The 12,450-nt window shown below is 24.9% G+C and overlaps 1 protein-coding gene across 1 annotated transcript; it reads right to left on the reverse strand.

Moving 5' to 3' along the window:
- Positions 1 to 260: 260 nt before the first annotated feature.
- On the reverse strand, positions 261 to 2,899 carry LOC127261859 (uncharacterized). The gene is made up of 4 exons (XM_051290279.1): positions 2,731 to 2,899; positions 1,849 to 2,074; positions 1,688 to 1,754; positions 261 to 1,018 (listed from the first exon to the last, which is right to left on the reverse strand). Exons 2-4 carry the CDS (start codon positions 1,980 to 1,982, stop codon positions 719 to 721), a joined length of 501 nt encoding a protein of 166 aa, XP_051146236.1. The 5' UTR covers positions 1,983 to 2,074; positions 2,731 to 2,899; the 3' UTR covers positions 261 to 718.
- Positions 2,900 to 12,450: the final 9,551 nt, after the last annotated feature.

Raw genomic sequence — 12,450 nt, forward strand, 5'->3', positions numbered from 1 at the left:
TTTTTATTTTTTATAATAAAAACAAAATTAATTATTTTAAATACTTTCTGTTTTTTTTTCTTCTTAAAATTTATTTATATTAAGTTTTACAACTCCCAATCACAACAATAACAAAAGTGTCCAAAATATCCAACTCTACAAATACTCATAACACAACAATGAAAATGCAAATCTCCAAATATTCAAATTATTTACATATATATATATATAAGTTTACATATATTTATATATATAAATGTTAAATATGTTACATATATAAATTAAAGATAATAATAATAATAATAATAATAATAATATTACATAATTCTTTCTTACAACTGACAGATTTTCTTCTTTCCCAAAACTGAGAAAAAACACCAAAAGCTCCCTTCTTTTCATCCCTTACTTACACAATTACAAAGAAGGGCTGCCTCCCTATCTCTCCCTACACATAAATTATTCTCTCCGGTCGACGCCGTCAAATCGGGTCGATCAATCGATCGATCCATCCGATCAAACATACTTTACTTACAGACAACCTTCGATCAAACCTCAAATCATTACATACATACATATATTCATATATTTACACATTCAAACAAAACGATCCTCGATCCAATCCGATCCGATCCACAACATCCCCCGCCAAAACATTCAATTTTTTCGCCCGAATTTGTAATATATATATAGATAGAGATATAATTATATATATATAATTAGCGTACCCCGATCCGTTCCGTTAAGCGAGGGCGGGGATGCTGCAGTTGCGCCTGTCCCTGTCCAGACAGTCGAAGCCCTCGATCCTCACGGCCGGATTGTTGCCAAAATTTGCACGCACGCAACCGCCCTTGCGGGCGGACGACGTCGGAGAAGACCCGGACGGGGTCGGGAGCGCCCGCGGCGAGACCGGGGTGATCTTTTCGTCCCCGAAATGCACGTCTTGAATTAGTGGGTTAGATACTCTACTCGGCGGTGACCCGGAAAAAAATGGGGGCGACGAGGCTACTTGCGCCGCCGATTGGTCAGCGCCGCAATTCCCCTGCAGATTATTACAAACATGGATTAGAACAAACATGCTCGAGCTTCGGATCAGTTTCATTATTACAAACATAGATTAGTACAAACATATTCGAGCTTCGGATCGCTTTCATTACAGGAATTTAATTCTGTTCCGCAGATCCGGGGGCAGTGTAATAAATTTCAAATTTTGAGCTTTGGATCAGTTTTATTACAAGAATTTAGTTCTGATCCGGGAAACAAAGTAGTAAAATTTCAACTACAAACATAGATTATAACACACATATTCGAGCTTTGTATTGGTTTTCTTATAAGAATTTAATTCGGTTCCGCGGATCCGGGCGCAGTGTAATAAATTTCGAGCTTTGGATCAGCTTTATTACAAGAATTTAGTTCTGATCCGCGGATCTGGGAACGATGTAATAAAATTTCAACTACAAACATATCTTATTACAAACATATTCGAGCTTCGGATCGGTTTTATTAAAGGATTTAATTCGTTTCCACGGATCCGAGAGCAATGTAATAAATTTCAATTATCAAAACACAAAAGGTGTGACTTACCCAACACTTCTTCTATTACTACACCTTCGATTTATTTATTTTTTCTAATGGTATTCGACTAATAAGATCTCAATCATACGAAGTGAATGCTCGAATTGAAGAACTTATTGAAATTAGGACAACAAACCTTTGAGAGGATTATGTCCAGCAGCTCATTCCCAGCTTTCGAATCGATACAATCCTCTTGCAGATGGCTGTAATAGAAGCACAAAGCATAGGATCAGACAAATTGAAGTTCATCAAAAGCTTAGGAAGTAATAAATTCGATGTTTAGAAAGCTTTTCTTACCTCATATGCCATCGGAAGGGCCTTCCATAGCAGGATTCGAGGTTAGTGTGTATAAGCCCCAGCCGCCGCGGCTTAGGACAAACTACCGTCGCCTTCGTCTCCACGCTGCTCTGCTTCACCGCAAACTGATTCATCGTTTTTGGTTTTTTTTTTTTTTTTTTTTTGGAAATAAATTATTTACTTCTGATCTCTTAATGTTCTTACAACACAAAAAAAATTTGATAACCTGAAAAGTTTCGAGAAAGGATATGTCAGTTTACAGTAAAATCACGAATTAACAGCTTCGTAAACAACGATTAGTAAACATCGTTTTGTATGTATGATTTCTAGGTTTTCCTGGATCTGGACAACAAGAGATAGAGAGAGAGAGAGAGAAATTAAGAACAGCCGCCGGAGTTTTTTTTTTTTTTTGACTGATTATTACAGACAAAATAGCCAACAGTTTAGAGGCATAATTATTCAATAATAATGTAAGAAAACTGAGTAAAAATCCGAGCAGATCTGTTGGAGATATCGAAGAAATTCTTCTTTTTTTAATTTTGTTAATTTTTTGTCTAGAACAGTGCATAAACAAAACAGATCAGACAAAAACGATTTCACATCGACAATTCATTCAAAAGGTAGATTGAATTGAATCACTCGAACAGAAGAACAAGAAGAAAATTGTTTCGGACAGATCTACAAAAATTCAGACAGATCTAAACGGAATTGCTCAGACAAGCTAAACAAAAACTGTCCGAAAATTACCAAAAAAAAAAAAAAAAAGTCAAAATCAGGACAACCAAAGCTTCATATCATTCAAACCAACCCAATTCTCAGATCCAACGTAGAATAATCTTCAAAATCAACAGATTCAAAACATGAGATCCAAAAATTTCTTACCTGAAAGAGCTGTACAAAACTCTGCAAGAGAAGCTCCGTTCCTCGAAAAGGAGGAAATCGAAAACCCCGAAAAAAAATAAAAAGAAAAATAAAAAATAAAAAAGCAAAACAGAAGAACAGCGGAAACGGAAGTAGCAAAAAAGGGTCAGTCTCGGACAAGGAGAAAGAAGATCGATAAGGTTAAGGCTCCATACATTTATACACGTCTCCAAATAAATTAAATATTAATTAATAATAAATACGATATTCAAAGAACTGTTTATTATTATTATTATTATTATTTAATATTGTTGCGTGGGAGACAACTACGCTGCCCTCTGAATAGAAAATGAACTTACAGTTGATTCTTGGGAGAGCCGGGACTTATGCGCCGGATGAATCTCAGCCGTTCGTATGTGGATGGGTGATGGAGATATTTTTGGGTCTCGTCCCATACTCTTTTGAGATTTTTTTTTTTTTTTTTTTTTTAAATTATGACACATTTTTTAGTAAAAATTGTATAAAATATTTCATATTATATTTATTAAGTAAAATTTTTATGTTAATATAAAATTTATATGAAATATTTTTTTTTGTCCAAACCTTATATTTAGTTCTAAATATAAATTTAAATTAAGCGAGTTTTATATAAATAAAAAATATAAAATATTTTAAATAAGTTTTTAAATAAATAATAATTAATTAATTAAATTATTTTTTTGTAATTTTTATAAAAATTAGATAATAATTTATTTTCAAAAAATCTTAAAATAAGAGATTAATAAATTATTTATATTATTGAAAATATTTTAATTTTTTTTATTTATATAAAATTTACGTAATTTAAATTTATTTATCAATTTTTTTAATACTATTATCAATATATATTTTAATATTTTACAAAAATCAATATTTTAATATAAAATAATATTTTTATATTATCAATACGATTCTCTATATTATTTTTAAAAAAACTTCAAAACAAAACACTAATCAAACAAACTCTTCATGAATTAAATAATTGTAGTAATTTTACTTTTAAATCAAAGCCAAATATATACTCCATCCGATAAATTTTTTATGTCTAATTTATTGTAGATACACATTTAGAAAAAATATAATTAGTAAATAATTAAAAAATATATTAAAAAATAATTATTATAAAATATAAATAATTATAAATTTAGATAAGTAATTAATTTAATTAAAATAAAAAATTATTGATTATTAAATTTAAAATATGATTACAATGTATAATTATTTTTTGTAATAATAAAAGGACAAATAAAATAGAACTTACAAAAATAAAAATAATAGAAGAAAAAAAAGTAGGATGAAAAAAGTAGCATTTTACATGTAGTGGAGATTTTGTTATTATTTTTTAAAATTATAAAAATATTTTGGGAAATTGTAATAATGTTTAAGAAGAATATTTTTTTATTATTTTTCTAATATTTTGTAATATTAAATAATATGTTTTTATTAATAATGTGGTAAAAAATAATGAATTAAAAACAATTGAAATTGTTGAAAAAAAAATAAAAAGAAACATTTTCTATGATTTATTTTACTGAATTTTATATTTCAACACAATAATTACTTCTTATATTTGTTTGGTGGTAGGTACGAAAGTTTGAATATGAGGTTTTGATTTAAAAGTTTGAATTTACCGTGTGATGTAACGTAAATAAATATCGATATAATATTTTAAAAAAAAATTTATTTTTTATTGCAATGTTATAGTAAAATAAAAATAAATATTTGATTTTATTACTGTAATTATTACATCCTGTTTGAGCTAATTATGTTACAATGTTCATGTTCGAACATGCAAATTAAAAAAAATAAAAAATTAATGGTTTATTAATGTAAATAAGGTCTAATTATGGTCATAAACTGATCATCGGGTAGATGTTCACTTGTTATTCACAAAATTTTCGACATATCACAACGCTATCACATCCAACAATTATGGCATCCGAAAAAAGTTTTGATGAATTTTATTAATTGTAAAACAAATCCAATAAGAGGTTTAATTATAACTTTAAAATGATAAGAAAGTCACGCACAATACAAATAATAATTATAATAATAATAATTTTCCCTAAAAGATTTAAGGATAAATTATTTTTTAGTTTCGTATTTGACACATTTATTATTTTAAAATATTAAATGAATCATATTTGAAAATAGTCTCATAACTAAAATTTTTTTCGCAAAAATAGCCCTTTAGTGTTGGATTTGTCACGTTGTTGTTGTTGTTGATGTGACGCTGACACAGCTAATATATATTCATCACGTCGATGTCACATCAACAACACGTAGGATATAATTTGCGACAAACACGGCCGTGTATCTATCACCCAAGCACTAATAAGTTTTAACAATACGGCTGTGTTTCTACAAATACGGCCGTATTTCACATATACAGGATGGTACTTGACCGTGTTTGACTCGACGGTGATACGAGATCGAACACAGACGTGTCTGGTTTATTACACACGTATTTAAACATACAAACTGTAAATGTTGTGAGCAACTCCGCGTTCTTTTTAACTCCCTTCAATAACTTGCTTTAACACGTATGATAGATGAATTTACGGGGACATTTAAAAGATTTGGTCATTGTGTGTGCTTTAAGCGTTTAATATTCATAAATAATGAATTTGTTCGCTCAATCTATTTTTTCTTAGCACGATTTTTATAAATATGACAAAAAAAAATACAATATATATAATATTTATATTCTATTTATTCAAAAATTTAATAATTTAATACAAAATATTATTATTTATATTATCGATACAATTTTTCATATTTACCATAAAAATACAATAACTTAAAAATACAAAGTGAACGCGTCCAATGTTGACAAATACAAGTAAAATATTATTTAATGTTCAATAAAAAGAACGCGCAGTGACTCACTTTTTTTGTACTCCGTCAGTCCGCCTGAAAGAGTCACATTTACCTTATGCGTCATTGTATTTAATATTAAAAATATCTTTATTTGTGTAATTTTTTATATAAATGTCATTCTATTAGTATTATAAGACACTAATGAAAATATTTTTATAATTTTTTTAATTTGTACTATATTTTAATATAATAAATAATATTTAAATATCAATCACATAAAAATTAAATGAGTCTCTAGATCCGAATAGGAAATAATATTAAAAAATCTTAAAAATATCTACCTAAAGAGAGCTTAAGGCATGCACCGACTTTCTTTTTATTTTGAAATAAAAATAAAGGTGAATATAAAAATCTGTTTAAATATCGGGAGATACAATAATTTTATCACCGTCAGACTTGTGACACGTGTAAAAAAGGCGCCGTAGTTATTGTTGCACTTGATTGTACCATTTAGCTTTAGCAGCTTGTACTTCATTATTTTTAAAAATATTTCAACATCACACAAATTTTAATAAAAATATTCTATTAGTTTCAGTTCAATTTTGTTTTATTTTTTTTATTTTTTTTTATGACGTGGCAATCCACAATCGCTATTCGAAAATATTATTATAAATCATCGGTCGAACGTAATACCCTGCAAACCAAGTTCGATCAGTTCAATTTATTTTTATAGTATTATTATCTTATCTGTTCTATCGATTTTATTTTTTATTTTAATAAAAATAATTATATAGTAATATTAAAATTTAATTAATTTTTATTTAATTTATAAATATACAAGTACTTTCTAACAATTAAAAGTGATAAAAATATCGAAATCTCTTTCGTATTTTTACTAATAAATTCGTATTATTTTTTAATTTATACAAAACCCTTAAAAAATACTTTAGAATAAGACCGAAAGAGAATATAATAATAAGTATTACTAGTATTTTTTTTATTTTTAATAGTAAAAATATTTAAAATATTATTTAAATAAAAATTTAAATCAGTATTTTATTTTAAATCAATTTAAACTTATATTGAAAGAAACATTTCATTTGTGAAAAAAGATATATTCTCACTTCCCTTATTCGTCGATCATATATTACCTTTGTTTCATAAAATTATCACTATTTATTTTTTCGTAAATTTTTTAATATTAGTATTATTGGTTTATAGTGAAAAAAACAAAAATATTCTTATTAAATTATGTGATATAAAAGTAATAATATTTGTTTAATATATTAAAAATTGTAAGGGTATTAATTATGTTATATAGGTAATACGATTATTAAATTAAAAAATGATACATTTGTTTTGTGATGAAAAAAATAGAGAATAATATCATTCTTATGAGACGAATGAAGTATAACTTTTTTTACTATTTTAAAATTTGTCTAAATTAAATAAAAATATTTTTTTACATGAAGAAGAGAGTTTGTCATGTAAAATTGTTTTGGAGTTTGTGTCATGTAATATTTTTATACTCCAAAACTCAATATTCGTCGTATTTTTTATTATTTTTACTCGTTTCAAAATAATAATTTTATTATCATAAATAGTCATAGCAATTTAAACTTATTCAAACTTAATTCTTATTATAAAAATATACTACCTCCGTCCAGTTAAAAAGTATACATATTTTTATTTTCGAACGTTCAATTACAGAGTAAATATTTTATTAAATACCTATAAATACCCCTATTTTATATCACATCATTAGTTTTATACCAAAAAGTAAGGGCAAAAATATCATTATACTACTTTTAACTACCCACTATAATTAAAATATTATTATTTTATAAACACCGCGCTAAAAAATAATTGTATTCTTTATGTGTGGACGGAGGGAGTATTACTTTTTATACTTACATTAAAACATACTTATAAGAACATTTTATTTTTTCTCTAACCAATATTTTACATTCACTACTAATATGATATTAATATTTTGTTTTTTTAAAAAAAATTTGATTGCAAAATATTATAAGATTATACTTTTGAAACGAAAAAAAATAATAAATATGTTATAAACCTAGATCCAAATGAATCATATACATGACCATAATGGATCTAAATTTTTATTTTTAAATATATTATATAAGTTAAATATGTATTCATTCCCTTTTAATTGATTTTTTTTTTTTATTTGTCTTATTCAAAAGTATATATTTCTTATTATAGGAAACATAATCACATATTATTACTGAAACACCTTTTAAATTTTTTACATAAATTATAAATATACTATTACATATTCAATTAATTTATACATAAAGTAAAAAAAACAAAAATATCAAAGCTATTTTAAACACTTTCATAAATAATAAAATATTACTATTTTTTAATTTATTATAAAATTTTAAATAATTCATTTAAAAAAGACGAAGAAAAATATAACAATTGAAATAATTAAAACAAAAATTTTATTGTTAAAAAATAAAATAAAATAATTGAAATAAAAGTAGTTGAAGGTGAAGTATGTGACAAGTAATTGCTGATTATTGATAGTGACAGTATAATAAGTAAAATTGAATTTATGCACCATGATTAATTGCTTGATTTATGGCATTTTATTTTATTTTATTTTATTTATTGTGAGAATTTTTGACATGAAAACATATAAATAAAAGGGTAAAGAGTATCCCCAATCACCAATTTAGTCAAAATTAATTGCGTGTAGGACTTGACTTTTTGTTTATTTGACCACCTTTGACCCATCACGTCTCTTCCATTATTGTCAATATAATAATTATTATAAAAATAATAAATTATTATAATATTTCGAGTGTGTACTCTGTGTTTGTTTGGGGGTTTGGATTTTGAGTTGGGATTTGAACAGTAAAAATTTTGAATTTGAATAGTTGTATGATGTGATATAAATAGGTGTTGATGTGATGTTTTGAATGTAAAATTGATTTTTAATATAATATAAAAAATAAAAAATAAGTGTTTGATTTGATGTTTTTGGGAGAAAAAAATAGGATGAATGGTAAAAATCTAATCCAATCCTCCAAACAAACGCACCCCTAATATATTTTTAACTAGGTTCTCAATTAATATTACAATATATATATACTCCCCCCGTCTCGGTGCAAGATTATTGTTTAGTTTTTACACTGTAAATTTTTAAATATGATTATTATAATGAGTTGTAGTAAAAAAGACGAAAATACCCCTATTAGTATTGTGTAATATAAAATTAATGACATTTGTGTAATATAGTGTAAGTTGGAAGGATATTTATTATGTTAGGTAAGTAGTACAATTACTAAATTAGAAAATGATAACTTTGTTTTGAGACGAACGAAAATAAAAAATGACAACCTTTTAATGGAACGTAAAAAATATTACATTTACTTATAAGTTTAATAATTCAATAAAAAAGTACTCTCTTCTTCCTACCTAAATATATTTATTTAAAATTTCGTAACAAATTAAAAAATAATAATATTTTATTACTAAATAAAAATATGTAAGAAATTTTGATATTTTTATTTTTTATCTTTATGTATAAAGTAATTGTATAAGTATAATATATTTATAATTTAAATAAAAAAAAATTTTATAATTATTTTTACTAAAATAAAAAAAAAACTTTTGAATTGAAAAAACAAAACGATAAAAAAAATTATATTTTAAGTTAACGAGAATATTGATTTTATATTATTATTATGTTTCTCTACAAAAAATACATTAAATTATACCCCCATCCCATTTGAAAGAGGACTTTTGGGATTTGATTGTAAATAAAAAAATAGTACTACATTCGTCTCACATACCGTATTTATTTTTAGGAGATGTGTAATTAGTAGATAATTAAGAATATATTAGTGAAAATAATTATTCTATAATATAAATAATTATAAATTAAAATTAAGATAACTAATTAGTTTAATTAAAATTTTTTTAAAAAATAAAAAATTTAAAATGAGATTAAAGTGTGTAATCATTTTCCAGAAAAGGAAAGTGACATGGTATGTGGGACGAACAGAAACGGCAACGTGGACATGGTATGTGGGACGGAGGGAGTAGTATTTTATTAGTTATTGAAAGGGTGCTTTGTTTTGACATTTTTGTCCTTTGACTTATGTAAAAATAATTGTACGTGTAATGATATGTTTGTAATTTAAATAAAAGTTGAAATTATTTTAATATTAATGTATAATTACTTTAAAAAAATACTATTGAGTGCGACAAACAAAAATAGTAAAAAAATATATTACCTCCGTCCCACAAAAAGAGTAACATTTTTTTTTGTATGTAGATTTTTGAATATTAGTATTGTATTGGATTGTTGAAAAGACAAAAATACCCCTATTAGATTGTGTGATAAAAAAATAATGACATTTGTGAAATATATTGGAAGTTGTAAGAGTATTAATTATGTTATATAGATAGTGTTATTACTAAATTAGAAAATAATATTTTTTTTTGAGACATACAAAAATGAAAAATAGTATCATTCTTATGGGATGGAGAAAGTATTTTAAATTAGGATAGATAAGTATAATTTATTTTACAACTCTGAATTATTATTTGCAATCAATATATTTATTTCGTTTATTAGTATAATATGATTTTGGGTAAACTGTTTTTTAGTCTCGTAACTAGACCCCTTTATCATTTTAGTCCGTAAATGAAGCATGTCGCAAACTAGTCCCATAAGCGAAACATTTTCCCTGTTTTAGTCTTCCGGCGCCGGAGACGCCCGCGTGGCTCGCCGGAGGTGACGTGCCCGTCAGGTTAGCGACACGTGACGAACACGTGGATTTATTTATTTAATTTTTCATTTATTTATTTTTTTAAATTTTTTTAATTGGACCAAATAAAAAAATAAAAAGAAATACAAATAAAATTAAAAATAAGTTTTAAAAAAATTTAAAAAATGAAAAAAATAAAAATCCACGTGTCCGCCAGGTTAGCGATACCTGGCGGACACGTCACCTTCGGCGAACCACGTGGGCATCTCCGGCGCTTGAGGACTAAAACAACGAAAATTTTTCACTTATGGGACTAGTTTGCGACAGGCTCCACTTACGGAACTAAAATAATAAGGGGTCCACTTACGGAACTAAAAAAACAGATTACCCAATAATTTTTATAAAATAATAAAATATCATCACTTTTGCTCATTTGATAATCTAGTTTATTATTCAAATATTCCAAATTTAATAATTCAAAATCTAAATTTAAAATAAAAAATTTCAAACAAACACACCCTTGTATTTTCGATATATATATATACATATACATATAAATAATTTTGTATACGTTCAAAATGCATGCACAAGTACGGATCTACGTACACGTCCTCGTGTGGCCCTCTAATTTAATTTATTGAATAAAATAAAATTCAGGTATTATATATACTCTATCGTTTCTATAACAAAGTATTTATCTTTTCATTTTAGTCCGTCTTATAACAAAGTATTCATTTTCTTTTTTTTTAGTAAATGTATTATTTATCTAATATTACAAATATCCTTACAACTTACAATATATTATACAAATTTCATTATTTTTATATCACACGTGCTAATAAGATTATTTGAATCATTTCTACTTATTTATATTATATCCCAATATAATACTAATATTTCTAGCGCATATTTTAAAATTTAAAAAATTATTTAGACTTTAGCTGGGACGCATATTGATTGAAAAGTCGTGGAATCATTTTATTTTATTTTATTTTTATTTTTAATTTGAGTTATTTTTGTATTCATCGATCTCAATTTGTTTATTTATTTTAGTTAATCTGTCGAATCTGTTCAAGATATCAATCGCTTTCATGTCTGACGCTGAAAGTGATTTTTTGCATTAAAATAAAAATAATTATTATTATTTTAAAATGAAATAGGCAAGCTTAATTGGTTTTATCTACCCAATTGAATTATGGACAGTATTCCAATCATATTTTTTAAATTTATTTTCGTTTATTTTACATAATTTATTATTTTTTAAAATATAATTATAAATTTTAATCATATTTTAAAATTTTTAATTTGTATATATATTTTTATTTTTATTTTAATTAAATTATTTAATTATTTTAATTTTAATTTATTAATATTTTTATTAAATCATAATTATTTTTGAAATAGTAATATTCCCTCCGTCTCAAATACCGTGTCTGCTACACTATAGACACGATATTTTAGGAGGGGTGTAATTAGTAGATAATTAAGAATATAATAGTGAAAATAATTATCCTATAATATAAATAATTATAAATTAAGATTAAGATAACTAATTAGTTTAATTGAAATTAAAAAAAATAAAATTAAAAAATTTAAAATGAGATTAAAATGTGTAGTTATTTTTCAAAGAAGGAAAATGTGGGAAGACAAAAACTAAAAAATGGACATGGTATTTGAGACAGAGGGAGTAGTATTTTATTAATTAGTGTAAATGCATAACATATTATAATATTTTTGCCCATTAACTTTATAAATAATGATATATTTGTAATTACGTTTACTAAAGAAATACTTTAAAATAAAATCAAACGAAAATAATAAAAAATAATTTAAATTAAAACAATATTTTTTAAACTATTTCCCAGATTTTAAAAAACTTCCATTTAAACAAAGATTAATTTTATTCTTTTGTGAAATCAACGCTATTAACTCATTCTAAATTTTTTCCAATAAAATACAATTTTTTTTTTTACAAAATATTATATCAAAATACTATTTAAAAAAAAACTCAAATCAAACATCCAATCTCAAACTACAATCCAACAAATTTTTATTTTTTTTCAAAAACCATTAGATCAAATATTTATTTTATTTCACAAAACATAAAATCTAATACCTAGGGATGTCAACGGGACGG

The sequence above is a fragment of the Andrographis paniculata genome, unplaced genomic scaffold (genome assembly GCF_009805555.1).
Source record: "Andrographis paniculata isolate CXL003 unplaced genomic scaffold, ASM980555v1 Contig64END, whole genome shotgun sequence".
NCBI classification, from domain to species: Eukaryota; Viridiplantae; Streptophyta; class Magnoliopsida; order Lamiales; family Acanthaceae; genus Andrographis; species Andrographis paniculata.

Coding starts and splice junctions, on each gene's coding strand:
- LOC127261859 (XM_051290279.1), bottom strand. CDS start 1,982: ATGAATCAGTTTGCGGTGAAGCAGAGCAGCGTGGAGACGAAGGCGACG. Junction 1,755..1,848: donor CCCTTCCGATGGCATATGAG/GTAAGAAAAGCT, acceptor CTTCTATTACAG/CCATCTGCAAGAGGATTGTA. Junction 1,019..1,687: donor TGGACATAATCCTCTCAAAG/GTTTGTTGTCCT, acceptor AATAATCTGCAG/GGGAATTGCGGCGCTGACCA.